The sequence below is a fragment of the Poecilia reticulata genome, chromosome 19, assembly GCF_904066995.2.
Source record: "Poecilia reticulata chromosome 19, P_reticulata-male-v2, whole genome shotgun sequence".
Lineage (NCBI taxonomy): Eukaryota > Metazoa > Chordata > Actinopteri > Cyprinodontiformes > Poeciliidae > Poecilia > Poecilia reticulata.
Window position 1 is genome coordinate 2,436,707 of NC_088848.1, and position 23,124 is coordinate 2,459,830.

The window sequence follows — 23,124 nt, forward strand, 5'->3', positions numbered from 1 at the left end:
ATATTAAATCAATAAGGGTTCAATGATCTTTATTATCCTGCCAGCTCACATCTGCATGTTTATACAAATGTTCCACTTCTTTACGGTATGAAATTTGAACTCAGCTAAAATTTTAAGAAGCAAAATTAATAAATAAAAAAAATATAAATAAGAGCATGTACAAATATAGGGTATACAAATAAACATTTCAGCAAGATATAGGAGCTTGTTTTGAGTCAATAACTCCTGAATATTGGTGAAAAGGTTCTAGTTCCACTGGCGCCGTTACCTAGCAACCCCAGCCAAGCCCCGCCCGTCGCCTAGCAACCCCAGCCAAGCCCAGCCTGTCGCCTAGCAACCAGTTCTAGTTCCACTGGCAGATTGTTTCACTTGTAACAAGACATTTTTCCCATGTTGATAGTGAGATAACCTGAAAAAGACGAGTCAAAATCTGCCCAGCTCACCAACTGGAGTATTACATCAAAGCAGCCAGAGACGTTGCCATGACGACTGTGACTCAAGCCTGTCGCAATGAGCACTGAATCCATTCATCTGTGATTGTTTTGCCTCATGTTTTCCTTTCTACCAAAGCCTGGATGACACGTGGCTTTTTAGTGCGGTGTGTTTGTCTCAACTGCTCCTATTATGACGGACAACTTTGTTTACAAAGACGTCAACATTCATTTTATTTGTTGTTTAAGTTTATTTAATATCTTCATGTTAAAGGATCGTTAGAAATTTGTGCTTAGTAAATTTTGAGAGAGTGTACTTGCATTATGATGCCATTACCAACATGTTACTTGAAAATTGTCTCAAAACAATTTTATAGTTTATCGCAATAACTTCTGGGACGATTTATTATCCAGCAAAATTTATTGTGTCAGGCCTAATGTGAGATGATATTTCACACAGCTGTAGCATCAATTAACCTCATGCTATGTTATGCAGTCGCTTTGTCTGCAGCGATGAAGATTCACCTGCATTACAGGACGAAAGCTTAAAGTGGCCCCAACTGCAGGGCAGTCTGACCTATTTTCTGATTAAGTCAGTTAGTAATTGTTTAACCAGGAAGTGCTGAAGATGGTCAGTCGGTCAGTGGCTAAGAAGAGAAAAGAGACTACAGTTGAAAAGACTACAGTAGATTTTACAGCCTTTAACCCAAAAGAAGAAAATGGCGGTGCATTAAAAGCTACACATAATTTATAGACATGACTCCGTTTGATGTTTCACAAAAATGCGCTCCCTTTCTTTACGTTTAGATCCACGTGAAGCACGTTTTTCAGATAAAACAACATCTGTGGCTTCAGTCATCTTCAACAGATTAAAGTATGGGTCCCCATGAGGCTCATTTTTCAGATTAAAACTACCGTTTGCAGGGATTAGTCAGATTTTTTAAAGTGCATATTTGCGAATTAAAACATATTTTATTGGTCTGATGTAATTATTCAATCTTAAATGTGTTTTTTATTATCTGTAAGCAGCAATTAACAGGAATAAAGCTTTGAAAGCATCAGTCTGGTGGTGTAACAGTGATGGAGAAACTCAACTTTTAAATAATTTTCATATTTAGTCAATATGTGATGGTGAATTGGAAAAAAAACCCTAAACTTTTTTAAAGCGGCAGCAGCTTTAGGGCTCATGCTTTTCTACCAGAGATGGGAAATCTGAAGCAATCACCCAAACATCTTAAACTGAAATTTACTGAGCACACACACACACACACACACACACACACGCACGCACGCACGCACACACACACGCACGCACGCACACGTCTCTACAGTTAAAAGTGCTGGAAAACAGGAAGCAGTTTTCTCTGGTAAAAACCGAGTCCTCCAAGAGCCAGACTCCCTCCTGGGTCCTTGATGACGCCCACATCAAATACTCCCACAAACACTCAACACCCCCATGTTGCAAACACCACCATACTCAGAGCATCTGTTTTATTAGTTTTATCAGCTTAATTTACCAAAAAGAAAAGTTCGGTCCCACAGTCAGTGAGTCACATGTAAACAAAAACATGCCCACCGAGTCTAGACAGTTCGCAGCTCTTTGTCTGAGACTCGAGATGGGAAAAAAAAAAAAACTCAATCGAAGCATATTTTTTTGGAAATGTTGGTAAACCTGATGCATTTTCAGAAGGTATGAGAAAAAATTAATGAGAAGAACAAACAAGAAAATGTCAGAAATGTAGTGTTTATGACATAATGCTTCACTTCAATCTTAAAACAATCATTTTATTGGTAAATTTCAAAAAATGGCAAAACAATGAGACAAAATATAAGAAGAAAAAAAGACTTTCATTGTTTCTCCAAATATCCATAAAGTTACAATCAACTAAACAACAGCAAACGCCTTTAACTCACTGAGTTAGAAGAATGTTTGCTGTGTCTGGTGAGCGTGAATGAGAAATGATTTCATTCTGCATCCAGCCTCTAGACGCCCTGCAGGAGTATTCAACCCCCTGAACAAGTGGGAGGAAGCTCATCTACTCAAACACCTTTAAATGAAATCCAGTGCAGCTAAAGGCAACTGGAGTCTAATCGGTAGAAACAGACGGTCGGCTTAAAGGCTGGCAGTTTGGTTTTATAGCACATTTCCAGCAACTGGGCAATTTAAATGCTTTACATGGTTAGAAGGAAAATAAAACAACGAGAAAAACAAACAAAGGCAAAACGATGACAGGTTGAAAGACAGACAAAAGTTTATGATGTTCCACTTATGATTATTATTATTATTATTCAAAGCCAACTCTAAACAAATGAGCTTTCAGCCTCCATCCAAAGGAACTCAGGGTTCCAGCTGCTTTTTTCTTTTCTGGAAGTTTGTTTCAGATTAGAGGAGAATAAAACCCGAAAGCTGCAGAGGATCTGGATCAGCTGCAAACGGCTTTTCTGAGCTAGTTTGGCTTTTTTTGGACGAACGGCAGACAGAAAACGTCCAGTTTGCATTTTCCCACAGGCCATGAGAGGATGAAAGTGTTAGGTGAGAAGACGACGCCTGTGTTGAGCAACTGATGAAAACATATTTAAATACTTTTATTTGGACATGTTGGTATTTTAAAAATCAAATTGAAAAGAATTTATGCTAAATAAGAATCAAGCAAAGTGAATTTATTTCAAAATCATTTTTCTTCAATGAAACTTTTGCAAAAACTGGTGAAGTTTTGGCTCAAACAAACTTGTTGTTCATTCAGTAAAGTTTCTCCATCCATCCATCCATCCATTTTCTTGCACCCTTTTTTCCCTCAGTGGGGTCGGGAGGGTTGCTGGTGCCCATCTCCAGCCAACGTTTCGGGCGAGAGGCGGGGTCACCCTGGACAGGTCGCCAGTCTGTCGCAGGGCAACACAGAGACACACAACCATGCACACACACACTCACACCTAGGGGCAATTTGGAGAGGCCAATTAACCTGACAGTCATGTTTTTGGACTGTGGGAGGAAACCAGAGTACCCGGAGAAAACCCACCATGCACAGGGAGAACATGCAAACTCCATGCAGAAAGACCCCAGGCCGGGAATCGAACCCAGAACCTTCTTGCTGCAAGGCAACAGCTCTACCAACTGCGCCACTGTCACTGTACTGACAGATTTTTACTGAACAGCAACAACATTTCACAATAAAATGACTCCAGTCAAAGTAAAATTAAAAATACTCCCAAAAGTAGTTTTTCCGAAAATGACTCAAGTAAATTCAAGTAAATGTAACCAATTCATCACAACAATAAAACCTGGTGATGGCAGCATGATGCTGCGGCGTGTTTTTCTTCAGCAGACACGTTAATCTTCATCATTAATCTTCATCGTCACTCTAACTCAGTCCTCACTCTGAGGACTGAAGAAAGCTCATAAATCTCAGCTTCGTTTGAATGCGTGTCTAATTACATTTAATACACAAAGAGCCGTTAATATCAGCTGACGCGCATCAACAGCTGCTGCCTGTGCAGGGAGGTGGATGAGGGAAGCCAGAGAGCTGCGCAGGGACGGCGAGAACCGAGCGGCGGCGGCGGCAGCAGAGGTCGAAAGTTGCACAAACTCGCTCCCTCAAACAGCCACACGTGCGCGAGCAGAGACACTATATGCAAAGTACACTGGCTGCTCTAAATGTGGCTGGTAGAAGGAAATTCTGAAATCTGAGTCTTGGCACCAGACAGGCTGGAAGCAGCCAGGCTGCTGGATGCAGAGAGGGAGAGGCTGATGGAGGGGAGGAAGAGGAGGAGCGGCGGGGGGGCTGGAGGAGGAGCGGCGGGGGGGCTGGAGGAGGAGGAGGAGGAGCGGCGGGGGGGCTGGAGGAGGGGTCAGCTTGTGGCAACATGAGGCCACGGCGACCTGCAGGTTTACACCCTGAGGCCAAAATCATCGGATCAAACGGACTCAAGATTTTTACCGTCTCAGCAATAAGCTGAACATTCAATACTTAGATTAAATAAAGCGGTCAGGTTTGATGCTGCGTGAATTATTCTAGGTCCAAAACCTGAAAATGGTTCTGCAGATTTACCTTATTAGAAGTAATGTTGCTAATTGTCTAAGTAACAACTGGAATAAAAAAAAATAAATAAATAAATAAAGTCAGGATTTAAGTCACTTTCTCTGAAAATCTTTGCAGTTTTAAGCCTGAATCATTTAATTGATTAAAAGCAGATCTGAGTTTGTTTCTCAGTAAATGTCCTTTGTGTTGCAGTAAGAAGATTTTTACTTATTTGTGATATTTTTGTCCTAATTAAAGATAGAAAGTCTCCACACACACAATCAGCCACACTTTGGACACAAAATACATAAAAACCGAACAACAATAAGACGTCTGGTGTCGGTTTGGGAACATCGAAGGTACAAAACAGACGTAGATGATTAATCAGGGTTAGTTTGTCATTATTTACCCTGCAGAACGAATCAAACTTGAGAAATCACGTGTATGTGAAGACATGATAATTTAGATTGTTTTGAATGAATAAAACCTTAATTTACACCCAAAACATGCTGACGTCTCCTTTGTTTCTTATTGACTGAATTAATATTTCATTGCTATTTAAGTTAATAATCACTACTAATACTTCAGACACGTTTAGATAATTCTTCTTTTTTGTAGATTTAATCATTTGCTGTTAATGTTTTTTTATATATTTGTAGAAATTTACAAAAACATTGAAAATTATTGTGTTTCCAGTTTCCTATTGTGCGCAAAACTTTCCTCATATTGAATAAACAACATTTCACAATTGTGGTGTTTCCATTAAATAAGAAAACATTTAGAACCACACGTAAATAAGTTCATTTACACAATAAGTCATTAAAACGTCACCATTCTACCACTTCCTGTCGTCTTCTTTGTTGTTTCTGCCAGTAGTAACATCCAGTTGTTGATCACATGACTCATGTGATGTGAAAAATGTTTCCATTGCAGTTCTGCACTATTTTCAATACAATCAGGAAAGAACAACAAAACAAACAACCTAGTGTAAAAATAAGTTTTTCTTCAAACTGGTATGTTTCTATTGAGCTCATTTATTTTCATAATTCCAATTTGTGTAATTTTATGGCTAGTAGAGGTTCAGCTAGTCACAAACAGACATTACAGTCACTTTAATCAGGAGAAAGTTAGCAGTAAGCATCAGATTTACAGCATATAGGAAACATTTTTCAAATATCTCGTTTACTTTCTGTAATTCAAGGCAAAAAGTTTTTTTTTTTTAGTTTTATCTCTTCTGACTTTCTCTTGTGTTCCCCTGGGAGAACGGCAGAGGAAGAGTGGGCAGTATGTTTAACCTCTGCAGCTTTCCTGCTGCGCTGAGCAAGGCCTGCCACCTGTTGGCTCTGTGTGTGTGTGTGTGTGTGTGTGTGAACGCAGAGGTAAATCTCTCTAATTCTGATGAGCAGAGACAACAGTGGAGTCTCCATGGCGATGAGATGCCGAGCCGTGGCCGACGTTCCCATGAGAGAAGTTTGTCGGTGAGGAGTGTGTGTGTGTGTGTGTGTGTGTGTGTGTGTGTGTACCATGTATTTGATGCATTGTGGGGATGATTTTCCTAACACTTATTACGTTGTGGGAACCTGGTCCCCACAAAGAGAAATGCTGTTTCTGGGTTATGGTTTAGGTTTAGCGCTGATGCTGATTTCCCACCAAACGCCATCTGAGCATCAGGAGCTTCTGCTTTACATTCACAGTCTATGTGGGCTCATCAATCCCTCAAAACGATGGAGCGCTTGATGCTCGTCCGACGCTGGAGTTGAAAAATCTGAGCTGTCGGCACTCGACGCAGAGCGTCTACCAATCAGAGAGAATTCGCTGTGCGGCGTAGTGGAGCATTTTCCTCTGTGATCTAAGAAAAAACTAAACTATGGAGGATGAACTAAATGTTTCTGTTTGCTCTTGTCCTGTAATCTATGACCAATGGAGTTATGACTACAGAGACAGGAATAGAAAGGATCTCGCTTGGAAGAGGATCAGCCAGGAAGTTGGAATCGATTGATTGATTGATTGACTGCTTTTATTGAACAGACTCGTGGATTTCCCTTTTGTCTTTGGTAAAATACCATGAGTCATTTTCCACACTAGCACTAGACAAGCGCATTTGTTTTGGTTATACTTACCCAGAATGCCTTGTACTTTAGTCCACTTCCTGCTGTTGGAGCGGTTTCCGGTCCGCTTCGCGTTCACATGTGTATTCGAACAGAACCAGCATTTACTTCAACCAGAGACTAAAGTTTGTAGATTACAGAGATTGAGGGACGCGTACGCCAAGGAGTCCCCGCTCAACGCAAAACGTCGAGCGTCTGACGTCAAAATGCACAAGAGTTGAACTTGAAGCGTCTGATGTGCTTTTGAAACCCGTTCGGTGTGAACGCAGCAAGAGGTGTGAACCGAGTTTTGGTCACGGTCAGCATTGGATATGTGACGGTTAGGATTAAGGTTGGGTTTGGCTTTAGAAATGAATGGAAAGTCAACACAAAGATAGCAAGACAAACAGGTGTGTGTGTGTGTGCGCGTGTGTGTGTGTGTGTGTGTGTGTGTGTGTGTGTGTGTGTGTGTGTGTGTGTGTGTGTGTGTGTGTGTGTGTGTGTGTGTGTGTTGGGAGGTGCAGGGGGTTCACTTCCAAGGTGGGATCACCCACACAGTCCCAAGCCCTCCCCTCCTGTGTCAGAGGTTTGGTGACACTGTGTCTCCCATGGCGATCGTGGGTCCAGCCTGGGTGGCTCCAGGCCTTCTGAGTCTCCCTGTACGTGTGTGTGTGTGTGTGTGTGTGTGTATCACAACATCGGGGTCCCTGCCTGGGCCGCCATATGCCACCCACCCAGCCAAGGGGAGGCGAAGGGAAGGGTGGGGGCGACCCCTAGCAACTGAAGCCACCAGTTGGCTCGTTTTCTCAGTCACACGCCGGCCGGGCGCCATGTTTAAAGTCCCACAGCTATTTATCTGAGCTGGGGCGGAGGGAGGCGTTGGGGCGGGAGGCCGGCCTCCTTAAATGATAAACACGCTCACACAAACACGCAAATGAAAGCTGATGAGGAAAAGCGTGGCCAGTGTCAGAACAGGAAGTCCGTTTTCCATGAGTTTATCTGTAAAACACATTTCAGCGACAAATGAAACAAACAAACGTTTCATTTTCTACATGCAACCATCAAATATGCTGATCAATGTTCCACTTACACTGATCAGCTCTGAACAGGTTTCTAGCCTCAGTGTTTCGGCTGTTTCGCAGTTTGTTCCAGAAGCTGAATGCTGCTTCTCCATGTTTGGTTCTGGTTCTGGAGATGCACAGCAGACCAGAACCTTCCAGACCTGAGATGTCTGGAAGGTTGATATCTGTGATGCATTTCAGTGATTTACTGGGTGGAAGAAACAAACTCCTCTAAGTTGTTTCTCTCCCATTAGCACATTTAGAAGCATGTCTATGAGGATGATTAACAGCGCAAAGCCCCGCCTCCGGACTCTGATTGGTTGTTTTTGGTGCATTTCTTCAGACGGCAACAGCAGCTCAGGGAGGAGATCAATCTTTGCAGAAATTATCCGTCTCATATTATAAAAGTTACATACTGCAACTTTAGGGAGAAGCTATAAAAAATGTCAAAAGGTTTTTCTAAAAAAATAAATGAATAAAAATAGTTTTGCATTTACAGCTGTAGAAAAAATGAAGAGTTGAAAACCTCCAGATTCTTCCACCAAATATTGATTCCTGAGTTAAAACATCGACGTTTCATACGAACTTGTTCTCTTTGCATTAATTCAGGTCTGAAAGCTCTGCGTCTTTTTCTGCGTCTTTTTCCTTATTTTGACCATTTTCTGCAAATTTCAAAGACGTTTCAGTTCATAGAATAAAAGAACAACGTTCATTTTACTCAAACAAAAAAGTAAAGTCAGAGAAACTGATCATTTTAAATAGTCTCTTAATGTTTTCCAACATGGATATTTACTCTTATTATGTAAATGTTAAACACAAACCTTCACTGCAGTCCATGTGGAGTGGAAATTATTTAAAATATTTAGAGTAAAAGCCTGAAATTTCTAATTTTTTATTGTCATTATGCTAGTAGCTAAAGTAAAATCTCTGTGCAGCCACTAAGATCTTCACTCTCTCTCCTCCCGGTCGTTTTCTGCCTCTCGGTTTCTTCACGTTCCACTTTCTCCCCCCCAACATCTCGTCTCTTAACAGGACACCAACAACTTTCCCTTCAGTCTGCCTGTCTGCTTCTCTCTCTCTCTCTGTCCTAAGGAGCATCTCCCTGTGTCTGTGTGCCAAGATGAGGTTTGGACTGGAAACCAGAGAATCAAGTTAGAGACACACAGGACCAGAGGGAGCCAGGCTCATAAATCTCCCTCACAGCAGCCCGGAGCATCCAGAGCGGAGGACAGGCGGACAGAGCGCCTTGACTTCTGCTGAATACTGGCGCTGTCTGTGTGGAAAATTTTAATGTGCCTCATATAAAACTTTATGTCATATGCTGGTGCAAAGCACTACATTTTGAACATGCTAGCATGCGTGGGTAAACAGACTTTTGCGAGTATTGATGTAAAAATAGAAAAGGGCCGTCCGGATCCAAAACACAAGATTTACCGAGACTGTTCAGCGGACGCAGCCACAACCATCAGGAACCGGGAGCTCAACGCAACAAGAGAAATGTTTTGGATTAGATTCAGAATTATAAATTTGCAGGAATATTTTACGTTTTTGTGGGACACAATGAAATCTTTTTAACGGAGGAAGTGAAGCTGTTTTTGACCTCCTTATTGCGCCGCGTGATCTTCACCAACAGGAAAAGCATTCTCAGCTGCTGCATTCACGTTTCTCCAAGCAGAATTCATGACCGCGCTGATCACAAAAGCCTTGTGCATACTTCCTGCTCAGAGTGAGGCTGACGCTGTGTTCATGTGGAAAGGCATCCTGTTTGTAAATCTGCTGGCAGAATGGAGTGACCAAGGAGATCCCGACCAAAAAAATGCAGATCGGTTTTCGTTCCTGCATGGCTGCTGCTTTTAAGCAAACAAAAAGAAAGCCGAGACTTTACTCAGCAGATGCCGAGGCTACATCTGCAGAGAGTTCCTGCACGGGAGCACCAGGCCTGTTAGCCTCCAATATTCATCACAGTCCAGATGACGGTTAATTTACTCTTCAATAACAGGGTAACATTTTACAGTTGGGTGAAAACAACAAATAGACTTTGAAATAATACAAAGTGCTTCCACATCTCGGTTTGATTGGAGACCAAAATGTGTTACAATTTCAGCTGCTGACCTTTGATAAGCCTGTTCCCCTCCTGGCCTGTGGGGGCGCTGCACCAAGATCCACTGAAGGAAACGACACAAGTGTTTTTGGTCTAGATTCTAGTGCAAATTTCTTAGAAAACTTGAAATAAAACAAAACTAACTTAAAAGTAACTTTCAAGTATGGTACAGATGTAGCTTGTTTTAAGTAAATAATTCCTTAATGTTGATGAAAAAGTTCTCATTCCAGTGGAAGATAAATTAACTTATAACATGGAAAAATGTCGTTATAAGTTAAATAATCTGCCAAAGGATCCAGGACTTTTTCATCAGTATTAAGGAAGTATTTACTTAAAACAAGCATCTGTATCTTACTGAAACATTTCAAGTTTACCGTATTTTCCGTACTATAAGGTGCACCTAAAAACCTTCAATTTCCTCAAAAGCCGACAGTGCGCCTTATAATCCGGTGCGCCTTATATATGGACCAATATTGAGCCACAACAGGTCTAGCAACTACGGTAAGCAGCCGCCGACTTCATTTTCGCCCGTAGAAGAAGAAGCGTGCGGTGCATGCTGGGATAGTTGTCAGAACGCTGGTTTGTTAATAAAGTTTGATAATACATGTAAAGCCAGGGGGGCGGAGGGGCAGGGGAAGAGAGACAGAGGCTGCGGCGGCAGAGTGTCGGTTGGTCTGTGTTACCCAGAATGCAGTTGGGCACAATATCGCAACACCAACACGGTGAGTGAAACAGCGACTGGGGCAGACCACTATATAAAGTACTGGGGACCATTTCTTTATAAACGTAGATGTGTAATAATAGAGTACGGAACAAATCAGCAACCTAAACCGAAGCGTCTATTCTATGCGCCTTATAATCCGGTGCGCCTTATAATCCGGTGCGCCTTATAGTGCGGAAAATACGGTACTAAGATATTTGTATTTAGACCAAAAATACTTGGTAAAACTTTGTGTTTTTACAGTGCTGTGAGCACAACTTCCTTCTTCACGAAATTTAAACAAAAATGGAGAGGCGTCAGATTTTAGACCATTTTTCCTGCTAGCGCTAGGCTAACGTATTTGTTTTGCTTGTATTTACCCACAATGCCCTGCACCGTAGTCCACTTTCTGCTTTTGGAGCGACCTCTGGTCCGTTTGGTGTTCACATGCGCATTCAAACCTCACCGAGTCCGAGGTTTTTAGGCAGAGCAGAGTCTTTGGTCCGCATTCACACCTCACCAAGCGAACCGGACTTTCCAGACAAACGGACTGGAGTTTGTTTGGCTGGATGTGGAGAAGCAGCAGCTCCGCTCTGAGCCTCACCAGGTCGTCCGGTAGATTCAGGTTGTTGAACTGTAACTCCAGATGACGGCGTTTTCCCCGACAGGCTGTTTCGTACATCTGGACTCATCGGATCACATGACCGTCTCCCCATCTTTATGCTTCCTTGCAGATTGGAGCTTCTTCCCCAGTTTCACTGATTAGCGGTTTTCTTACGGCTGTTCAGTCCCAATTCTTCGAGTTCCCTTCAAACTGCGGTGTGGAAATGCTCTTAAATTCACTCATAAACAAAGCCCGACTGCTGCTGTTGTTTTTCTTCTACCTAATTTTAACCAAATGTTTCAGTGTCCGCCTGTCGAGAGCATTCAGGATCGTTTTCGATCTGCTTTCCTTACATTGAACAGTTCTCATCCCCGTTCTAGTTCTTTTTTTCTTCTACAGCCTCCTTGGATGTTTCCTCCGCTTGATGCCAACTTTCAAAAACAGCAAGTGTTTCCACCTGATTGCTTAACAAATCAATCAATCACATTTTATTTGTATAGCACATTTCAGCAGCAAGGCATTTCAAAGTGCTTTACATAATTAAAAATAAAAACAGTATGTGACAGTGAATAAACAGTGAGAAAGAGAATTTTTTTAAAAGAAAAAGAAAAAAAAGGTTAGAAAAGATAAAAACATTGAAACCCGCACCCCTGTAGGACTTAAACGTCTCACACCTCAGAGTTTTAGTTAAAACGTCATTTAACAAGGATTCTCACACCTCAGAGTTTTAGTTAAAACGCCATTTAACAAGGATTCTCACACCTCAGAGTTTTAGTTAAAACGCCATTTAACAAGGATTCTCACACCTCAGAGTTTTAGTTAAAACGCCATTTAACAAGGATTCTCACACCTCAGAGTTTTAGTTAAAACGCCATTTAACAAGGATTCTCACACCTCAGAGTTTTAGTTAAGATGTCATTTAACAAGGATTCTCACACCTCAGAGTTTTAGTTAAAACGCCATTTAACAAGGATTCTCACACCTCAGAGTTTTAGTTAAAACGCCATTTAACAAGGATTCTCACACCTCAGAGTTTTAGTTAAAACGCCATTTAACAAGGATTCTCACACCTCAGAGTTTTAGTTAAAACGCCATTTAACAAGGATTCTCACACCTCAAGAGTTTTAGTTAAAACGCCATTTAACAAGGATTCTCACACCTCAGAGTTTTAGTTAAAACGCCATTTAACAAGGATTCTCACACCTCAGAGTTTTAGTTAAAACGCCATTTAACAAGGATTCTCACACCTCAGAGTTAAAATGAGAAGCTACCTTCTGCATCTGCTGGGGTTAAATAATTTGATCTGTTGGTTTGTTAACTCCAGGTGAAGACTTTTCCCCTGTTTGGCCAGGCAGGGTGTAAACAGCTGGAGCCATTAAAAAACGTGGGTGGAAACAGAAAAAAAATCAAGTGGATGGTGACACTCTGTAATTTTCGCTCTGTTTTAATCCAGCTGTTTATGTAAAGCAAATGGTTTGAGATGGTTATAATAAGCGGAGAGCTCAGGTTTCTACAACTACACGACTGTGATAATGGAAAAACAACCATTACTCGGTGCCGTCAGAGCTCCATCTACATCGTTTGCTGTTCTTAACAAGTCCATATTGACTTTTACATGATTAGAGTGCATCGCACATGGAGAGGCTTCTGCGTGCTAATGCAGCTACAAAGCAGCAGTAATGAGTCAGACGTCCCACTCGCCGATGATCGTTAATAGATCTTTACCGTGTTATGATTAGAAATGCTGCAGAGTAAAGAAATGACTGGCATTTATAAGCTCCTAATTTGTCCTTTCTGTTTGAACTGAGGGCCCTCTGCCACAGAAGAAAGAGGAAAATCAAAGGAGAGAATAAAAGAGTGGGTAATATTAAATTAAATTAGAACCAAATGAGGCAAGTGGCAGTCTGTCCAAAACCACTTTACACCCAGGCCCTCTGGGCATTGCCCGTCTTTTTCCAGTAAGAAATTAGTGATTTCTCTCTGTTCTTTTTATAATTCTTTGTGCGCAGCTCATAAGGATTAACACTACACACCCAGCCCAACACAGTGCTAAGTATTGCAATGTGTGTTTGCTCATTTATATGAGTGAGTGCGAATATTAAGAAGAAAATCAGACATGCAGGCTGGAGTTTCTGCCGCTGTGAGAGCGTGGACTCCGTCCGGACTTCAAAGTTAAGACGTCATCCTCCTCGCAGCGCTGTCAGCGGCTCTTATCCTCCAAGACAGTTTGGCTCCAGCGCTTTCTGCATAACCCACACACAACGAAGCCGCCGCCGCCGCCGCCGCTCACGGGGAACCGACTTCTCTTTGCTCAAATTCTCCATTTTCACTTCAGAGGAGCTGGTGAAACGCAGAATGGTGAAACATTAGTGAGTTTCCTCAGTGCTGTGGTGGTGCAGGGGCAAAGCACAACCCATGTACTCAGGCCTTAGTCCTCATGCCGGTGGTCGTTGGTTCGATTCCCAGCCTGGCGACATTTGCCGCATGTCTTCCTCCTCTCTCGTAACCGTCCTTCCTGTAAAACTACTTTCAAATAAAGGCCACTAGAGCCAACAAAACCTTTAAAAAAAGAATGAGTTTCCTCTGCAGGACGAAGGTTTGGCAACTAAAAACTATCTGAATGGTTTGAATTTGTTCAACAGCACAGAGAAGAAATAAACCAGAAGTTTACATACACCAGATAAAACGACACATTCAGCTTTTATCCCCTCATTTCTGGTCCGATTTCAGGTAAATCGGACCAGAAATGTGTTTTTTAAATGAGTTAAAATGACCAAAACTATTTCCACACTGCAAAAACACAAAAATCCTACCAAGTATTTTTGGTTTAGTTTCTAGTGAAAGTATCTTAGTTCACTTAAAATAAGACAAAATTAACTTACACATAACTTTAAGGTAGTTAATACTTCCTTAAAATTGGTGGAAAAGTAATTGTTCCATTAGATTATTTCACTTAAAAAACATTTTTCCAATGTTGGTAAATTAAACTCTTTTTCATCAACATTAAACTTTTATAGACTTAAACTCTTATTTCTTACTGAAAAGTTGTTTTTGCCTTATTTCAAGATATTTGCACTAGAATTAGACCAGAAGTACTTGGTGGGATTTTGTGTTTTTGCAGTGCATTCGTTAAACAGCTCAATAGTGACAGAGATAATTTATTAATATCTTCGGAACCAGAAGTTTACATGCGTTTCCTCGGTGCAGCGTTGCCTTTCAGCTGTCTGATTTGGGTTTGTCCCAGTAGTTTGCTGGAGTTCTGGTCCATTCTTGCGAGCAGAACTGGTCCAACTGGGTCGGGTCTGGAGGTTCGCGGGTTTCTCCAGAGGATCGAGACCAAGGCTGAGATCTGGACACTGAAAACATCGACTCTGTCGTCTGAAGCCCGTCTGGCTGAAGGCTTCGCTCAGGTCGTCGTCCGTTTGGAAGACAGATTTTCACCCAACATCTTCGTCATCATCCGTTTCATTAAGTTGGTTTGGGTCACCCTCCTCCTGCAGCCCCACAGCATGATGCTGCCACTACCATGTTTTGCACCTTGGATGGTGTGAATGTCTCCATTTTTACTGAAAACAATCATTCTGGCCAAACGGGTTCGCTTGAGTTTTATCAGACCACAGGACATGTCCCCATGTCCCCATATTCCCGTGTGTCCATGTCCCCATGTCCACATGTCTCCATATCCCCATGTGTCCATGTCCCCATGTCTCCATATCCCCATGTGTCCATGTCCCCATATCCCCATGTGTCCATGTCCCCATGTCTCCATATCCCCATGTGTCCTTGTCTCCATATCCCCATGTGTCCATGTCTCCATATCCCCATGTCTCCATGTGTCCTTGTCTCCATATCCCCATGTGTCCATGTCTTCATATCCCCATGTCTCCATGTGTCCTTGTCTCCATATCCCCATGTGTCCATGTCCCCATGTCTCCATATCCCCATGTGTCCATGTCTCCATATCCCCATGTCTCCATGTGTCCTTGTCTCCATATCCCCATGTCTCCATGTGTCCTTGTCTCCATATCCCCATGTGTCCATGTCCCCATATCTCTATGTCCCCATGTGCCCATGTCCACATGTCTCCATGTCCCCATGTGTCCATGTCCCCATATCTCCATGTCCCCATGTGTCCATGTCCCCATGAGTCCATGTCCCCATGTGTCCATGTCCCCATGAGTCCATGTCCCCATGTCTCCATGTCCCCATGTGCCCATGTCCACATGTCTCCATGTCCCCATGTGTCCATGTCCCCATATCTCCATGTCCCCATGTCTCCATGTCCCCATGTGTCCATGTCCCCATGTGTCCATGTCCCCATATCTCCATGTCCCCATGTGTCCATGTCCCCATGAGTCCATGTCCCCATGTGTCCATGTCCCCATGTCTCCATGTCTCTCCATGGATCCTTTTTGTCCATGTCGGTACAGAACATGTCCCGCTGTGGACAATGTCTTCAGGAGCGTCTTAAATTCTTTGTCTTTTATTCTGAGGTTGATTTGGACGTTTTGGAGCAGAACCCGTCTCCTGATGGTTTGACCAGCTCCGTGATTCTCTTTATCTGGGACGGTTTTTATTCTTTTTATTTCTCCCTGTGTGAAACCAGAAAGCGGTGACCTCCAGGTGTGACCTCACCTCACCGACGTGTCAGTTAATATATTCATCTCTCCTGACCGGTTCCTCACCAACAAACCCACTTTGGTTCAAAAAATGTTTATAATTTTATGCCACATGACACAAAGATATAAAAGTTTTAAATGAAACTTCACTGACTTAGTTCTCACAAGTCTGAATTGGAACTGATCGGCGCCATCTTAGTAGGCAAACATGGACAACGCACATGGACGCTCTTAACCACTGTGAGACAAAGATACACGAACAAAATGGCTGCCGTTGGGATCGACCCGTATGAGACGGAGAAGGAAAACATGTCAGACGATGTGAAACTCAACGCCGACCTCCTGCTGTGACTCACTGAACACTATGGAGGAGCTTCGTTTAAACTTATGGACGCGTACAATCAATGTTTAAACGGATTTGTAAAGGAATAAAGTTCTGGTGACTGGCAGAATAACAAACCCGAAGGCTACATCTCCGTCGTCTTAGCTAGCAGATAAAAGCTAAGCTAAGCTAAGCTAGTTTGGCAGTAGGTACTACAGTTTATATCACTGATATTTTCCTTATTTATCACACAGAGGTGGTAAAACCTGTAACAGAGTAATGGCTGTAATGCACTTTTATTGTTTATAAGTTATAACGAGGCGAGAGATGAGAAATATCACAATATGAAATATGCAGCAGCCTGAAGAGCATCTGAACCCGAACACAGAAACAACACAGGTTTGACCATTTAACAGGTTAAATTTCTGGCACAGACAACAGGAAAGCATAAAAGTTAAAGAACTGGAGGAATGCAGCCGAGTCGGACCCGTTTCGTCTGTGACCGTCGATGACTGAGCGTTCCCCTTCGGCCTCCGTCTACCCGACGCGACCCTCGACCTCCACTCTCTCGCCGCGTCACACAGGGAGAGTCACGCTGATGTAACGGCGTCTCGGCGCGGGGAGAAAGTTGGACTGCAGCTGTATCCCTTTAAACGAGCGCGTCCAATCCACCCACAGCGCTCCATTAGAACCAGACCACATCAACCCGGGCCTGAAGGAAAACACGGAGCTGCGAGAGCCGAGGACCTCGCGCTGCAGGCGCACACCTCGGCTTGTTCACTTAGCACCACGTTTCTGCTGCTGGACCACACATCGCAGTCACACTCAGAGACCACACAGTCCGTCTCACAGTCCAACAAAAGATCTCACAGCGGGTCCAGCGTGGTTTGACTGGACCGCAGAGAATCCCACACCTGTAGCTCCACAAACCGCAAAGTGACTCCGCCGAGCAGCTACTGCAGGGGAGCTACGGCTCCTGATTTACCGTCATCTGCAGCCTCATGTTTTAGCATAACTTGGTAAATAGGAATGTTTTATTTGATCAACCCTTTTGTGTTCAATGCTCCCAATAAGGCAGTGGCTTCCAAACATTTTCTGGGCCTCCTCTATGGATTACAAACAGCTGTCTAGTTGAACGACTTATGCGAGCAGGGGGGAGAGGGGATCGACTTTTTTGGGGGCAAAATTAATGTACGTAGCTGAACATAGACAACATCGGTAGCCTACAGGCTACTTGTTAAGCTTAAGGTGCTGTATTGATTATTAGCTAGTCATCTTTTAGCTAACTTTACCTGCATCCAGCAGCTTTACTCAACAGGCAGTTAGTTTGGGGGAAAAACTGTGAAATGTTCTTTGCGTTTTGCTGCCATGATTCTAACACACCTGCGTAGCTCTGCACAGCAGCAGCAGGTCTCCTTCGCTGCCGCACAGGTGTAAACCCAGCACGACCGTTGTAGCGTTCATGTTGCATTTAAAGGAGGCTCGGAAAAACAGGCTACCACATGTTAACAACCGATTAAACAGATTTAGCTAATGATAAAAGTGACAGAGGACACAGAAGTGTGGAAGCCCCTACTGTATCGAATTGACAGAGGAATAACAGAGAGCTGGCCACTCTGAGGTAAAAACCCAGCGCATACAGCGGTCATGTTTTCTTTTTTTCCAATTAGAGGCTTCCCGGTGTGACGGATTTATAAGAAATCTGCTGAGTAAGCAGAATGTGACGTAACATCGATGAGCGAATCGCCACAAGGCACGACAGACAGTCAGGACGCCGGCTCCAGCCGTTCGCTCCAAAGAGTCGCAGCGTCTCATCACCGACCATCACTTCAAGTCTGACTGAAAAACAGGTGGAAGATCCAGACTTTGTTCCCAACAGAGAGGGGAAGAATAAAGGAAGAGCCAAGAAATCGCAGCAGGAAGTTCGGGGAGGCGGCCAGATGGACGAACAGCGGGGCGAGCGGGGCGACGAACGAGCCGAGGCCAGAAGGATTCACATCTTTCAAGTTCCTTTCATCGGCTGGCTGACGACGGGAACTTCACCAACGCGGCGGTCCTCAAGATGCCGCGGCAGAGAGGAGCGGCGGCATCACGTTCCCTCCCCAGAACCCCGAAACGCCGGGCAGCAGAAGCCCTGATCCTCTGAGCCTGAGCTCAGAACCAGTTTGGCCTAATGAGCGTCACGGCCCTGAAATCCGCTGCGATCAGATAAATCTGCTCTTCGAGAAAATCCCTTTGCAATCTGGAAAACTCATGGCCACCGACATGTGTTTAAGACATTCGAGTGCAAAACTCAGGACTTTGTGTTTCATTTTACTTTTAACAACAGGAAGTTACAGACCTACTGCAGCTCAGTAGATTAGAATATGATCAAAAATGTCATTTATTGTGATAAATTACTTTGTATCAGGGCTGGAGACTCGGGTCATTAACATGCAGACTTTAAACTTCACTTTAAAAAACCTTCAGAGGCTTGAACTTGGCTTTTACACCGATAACTCGGGACATGAATTGGACTTGGACCTGTTGGGTGTTTTACCCAAAATCTAAAGTTTCATTTCACTCATTTCATATTAACAGACCAGAGGACATTCAGAGATGGACAGAAATGTCCCTCTGTTCTTCCTGACGTCACAACCAAATTAACTAGATTTAAAAATTAAATATATGAGATGAAAAAACACTCAAAGCTGATATTTCTTTCTTTTTGGGTTCATCAATTATGAAGCAAAAAACTGGAGTGAAACACGCAAAACCTGCCGGGATGAAGCACCAGCTTCATCTGAAGCGACAGGCGGCGCTTTTCTGCTGCTCTGAGGTCGAATCCTGGAGCAACTTTGTGTTTTTAGTAGCTGGTGACGCCGTCAGCTTTTCCCCTGTGTGCTGATGTGCAGCGTGTGCAGCGTAGTGAGCGGGTCCAGATCAGAAAGCAGGTTCTGGACCCGAGTTTCTCTCTGTCCCGTCTTAAAGCTGACCTCCTGCATGCCGCGCCGCATTAATGCAGTAATTCATGTGAAACGCCCAGATTTAGTTCAGCTAGGATGAGATTCTGTACGTCTCCAGGGCTGCAGCAGCGTGAAATGAATCCCTCCAAGTATTGCTGTGTAACAATATCGATTTTGCGACATATATTGATATTTTCTTTCCTAGAAAAAAATCTATATTCATCCGCAAGTATCGTAAAATCCACCTGTCACCTGGCTCACTCACTGCTTGCTTCACCGGGAGAGTGATTCGGTCATCAGGCTTAGAGTGTCCAGGTTAAAAAGGTATCAAACTATTCAGAGCAGGTACTTGGTGAACTTTATTTACTTTACAAATTCATGTAAGCTACAGTTTGTACTGTTTCTATTAAAAGAAACATGTTTGATTCATTTTGTCCAGCTGTCGACTTCAAGTCTGTGTCCAATCAGAGCCAGGTATCATGTAGTTGGTGCTTTTAATCAGTTTTCAGTTAAATTAATTCAATCCAACTCTATTACAGTCACAAAATGTCACCAAAATCACTCTGTCCCTCTAAAATCCTTCAGAAAATCGCAAAGGTGTATTGAATTGTATCGTTTGCTGAATATCGCAATATATATCGCATCGTGAGCAGAATATCGTGTATCGTATCGTGAGATTATTGCATCACTACAGCCCTACCTCTAAGTGAGTTTGAGCTTTAAATGGGCCACACACTGTTCGCCGCTTCATGATGAAGACACTGAAAGACGTCCTACCAGTCCACACTCAGAGATCGTCTTCTGTAGGACGGCGGACGGTCCGAAGACGTCTTCTCTGCTTTGGCTGGTCGCTCTTTCAGGGAGAGTCGGTGGGTGAATTTGGAGATTCCCGACTCGGACCTGGACGGCAGAACAACAACAGAAGGAAACATTAAGACCCAACAGGCGGAAAAGAATAAAAAGGTTCTTCCCAAAGTGAGGCCGTCGTCTACGGAAACATTTTTATAACATGTGCTTTTGTTTTCCGTGTCTATGAACGTCTTAGTGGAAATTAAAAACTTCTTGTTTTTCTGAGGATCCGTTTTACAGCCGTTGTACAAAGTGACCAGGATGGTAAAAACAAATCCTTGGTTTAAGACTCCAGTGATGTTTGGGAGGGATGTCATAATAAAAACTGCTGGGGGTTTTCAGCAGGAGCCATTTAATGGGACCAGATGAAACAAAAATGTTACTTTTTGGCCTGGAAAAGATGGTTTGATGTAAAACAAGCTCTGAATCCAACTCTCTCTAAGGTACGGTAGAGGATCTGTGATGCTGTGTGTGTGATTTCATTTTGAATAAAACCCCAGGTGGGCTTTTCACCAGGATAACGATCCAAACGTTTCATCAAATCACAGCCTGAGAAGCTGAACGTCAGGAGAACAAACCCAGATAAACATCATAAAGATCAAACGTCGTCCTTTAACAAGTATTAACGCAAGAAGTGGCCATCAATTCATTTGCAGACAGATTCATGAGGTTGATGTTTCCCCCCTGGGACAAATGTAGCCAAATTAAAAGTTGGATTTTTTCCAAATTCATCCGCTGAGTTGAAACTTCTGCAATAAATGAAATAATGATTCTAAGACTTTTTACCCGCCGTGCCAATAGCTCCGCTGGGTGCCGTCAATCTTCACGAAAACACAGAAAATGTTTCAAGAACAGCCGTTCTCAAAGACAAACAGCATCACAATGATTCAGGTCTCTGAGGAAACATGGAGCTCCAGGGCAAAGCCGCGTTCTTCCGGCCTCATTTTCCCTCAATCTTCCTCAAAGAGAAAAAAAATAAATAAATCCCACACGTTTTAATCTCGTCTGTTGGGCCGACGACGTCCCAGCTCAACTTTTTCCTCAAAATTAAAAACAGGAAATGTAATGTTTTGGCTTATTCTTGCCCGGAATACATTTGATGAGGCTGCGTAATGTTGCTGCAGCTACACTGGAGACTAATCAAAATGAGTTATTGTGCTCCATCAAAGAGCCGGGCTCAAAACGAGGAAACCCACTCAGCACCAGAGCTGGAGACGCGGAAACGCACAACGACTTTAAGATACGAAACTTCAGCAACAAGCTGCGGAGAACCTCAGGGCTACTACAGAGTAAATAGTAATTTTAAAAAAATAATAATAATTAGTGACTTTTCTATGGGCTGCACAGTGACGCAGTTGGTAGAGCTGTTGCCTTGCAGCAAGAAGGTTCTGGGTTCGATTCCTGGTCTTTCTGCATGGAGTTTGCATGTTCTCCCTGTGCATGGTGGGTTTTCTCCGGGTACTCCGGTTTCCTCCCACGGTCCAAAAACATGACTGTCAGGTTAACTGGCCTCTCCAAATTGTCCCTAGGTGTGAGTGTGTGTGTGCATGGTTATCTGTGTTGCCCTGAGACAGACTGGTGACCTGTCCAGGTGACCCCGCCTCTCGCCCGGAACGTTAGCTGGAGAGGCACCAGCACCTCCTGACCCCACTGAGAGACAAGGGTGTAAGAAAATGGATGGATGGATAGTGACTTTTCTAAAAAGACGAGGCTTCTTTTCTCTTATTTTTCTTTATGTCATCATGTTTTGATGCCCTCAAACTTACAGATTTCTTTTCAATGTTGACAAAGTTTGATTTGTTTACAGAAAAGACATTTCTAATATTCTGACTATATGCATAAAATCAGGGAGTTTCAAGGGGAGGAACTGCAACATGTAAGGGATTCGGGAAACAGCGCCCCCACAGGCCAGTTTGTGCTACAGCGACAGAGTCAACAGCCAGACCAGCTGATGGTTGCTGAAAGCTTGAAGTTTTTTTCTTCCCTCAGTTTGTGTAAAATCTATTATGAAATCCTCAGATTAATTAAGTATCTGTCCAAACTGTCACTTCATGGTTGTTTCCTGCAAAAATGACCAAATATTGATTTTCTTTCTCAGTGCCTGAGCTAAATGAATGAAACTGTGGTTTGATTGCATATCAGTCTGTTTACTTTCCTCATTCTCTGCATGTCTGACATCATCTTGAAATGATTTTCAGGACTAAACTTGTAAATCCCTGTCCAGAGTGCCTGTCTGCTAGGTCTCAAGCTAACGCCTCTCCAACATTTCTCTGTACTTCCTCCTTCTCACCGCACAAATTGACGTATAAATGTTTTTTCCACAAGCTTTTCCTAAAACTACAGCCGTTATTTTATGTGTTGACAGCCGAGTTTGGCGTTTGGTACCTAGAATCATCGGTCCATTGATCTGACATTTGAAAAAAAATGTGCTTAATGGAAACAAACCAATTTAGAAGAAAACGTTCGTCTTTCAACATTAGCTTTTGGTGTCAGGAGGAGGTGTGTTTTTTTGCCCATATTGAATTGATTTATTTTGAAAAACTAAAATGGAGAAACCCCTTTCGCATCGCGAGTCACGTGATCAACAGCAGGATGTCACTGTGATCCACAAAGAAGAAGACAGGAAGTAGCTTCCTGACGACTTATCACGTAAACAAACTTATTCAAGCATCATTTGAATAAGGAAACAGGATAATTATGAAATGGTGTTTTTTCGAGTTTCCTTAGTCGGCGACGTTCATCTGCTCCTGAGTTTCTTTTTAATAAAACCATCATGAGCTCCAAGCCTGAACACGATTTAAAAGGAAAATGTGTAGAAATCATGAAATACGCTCTTTAAAACATCATCTGTTACCCTGACACATCAAATCTTTAAACAATTCACATCTTGTATATATTTTAATTCATGTACAGTCTGTGTTTCTCTTTTTAAATACAGCAGTAATGACTTTATATTTCTAATAAAGCAGGAAAGTCCGTTACTGTCGCCGTCCCACTCCAACATCCTACACACCATCATTCCTGCCTCAGCGCCAGCATCTCCCAACAGCAAAGACAAAGGCATATTTTCCTACGTGAATCATCCAGACGGAGCTGAAGGATTTTTGGCAGGTCGGTGATGAGCTCCTAATTCAGCGCATTAAGTCCAGACGCGGCTTCGCCGTCCACTTCAATGCTGTGCGCGAACGCAACTGCGAGCTACTGGTGTTGATTTTCACCGACGTCAACAGCAGCTCTCTGTTCACAGGGTAACCGTAATTAAGTCAGGATCTTCTGCAGTGATCTGGTTCGGATCATCTTTTGTTGTTAATGGACGGTTTGGTTTTTATGCGTCTAATAGGCTTTAATCTGTGGCCGGTGCGTAAAATAAGGGTCCCTTATAGAAGTTC

At 43.0% G+C, this 23,124-nt stretch overlaps 1 protein-coding gene across 7 annotated transcripts in view; it reads right to left on the reverse strand.

Moving 5' to 3' along the window:
* ankfn1b (ankyrin repeat and fibronectin type III domain containing 1b) overlaps positions 1-23,124 on the reverse strand; it is a 202,444-nt gene that overhangs the window by 30,733 nt on the left and 148,587 nt on the right. For all 7 annotated transcript variants that reach the window (XM_081600715.1, XM_081600716.1, XM_081600714.1 and 4 more), the window contains one exon: positions 19,664-19,786. In XM_081600715.1, the coding sequence (XP_081456841.1) occupies positions 19,664-19,786 (123 nt within the window). The remainder of the gene's footprint in view (positions 1-19,663; positions 19,787-23,124) is intronic.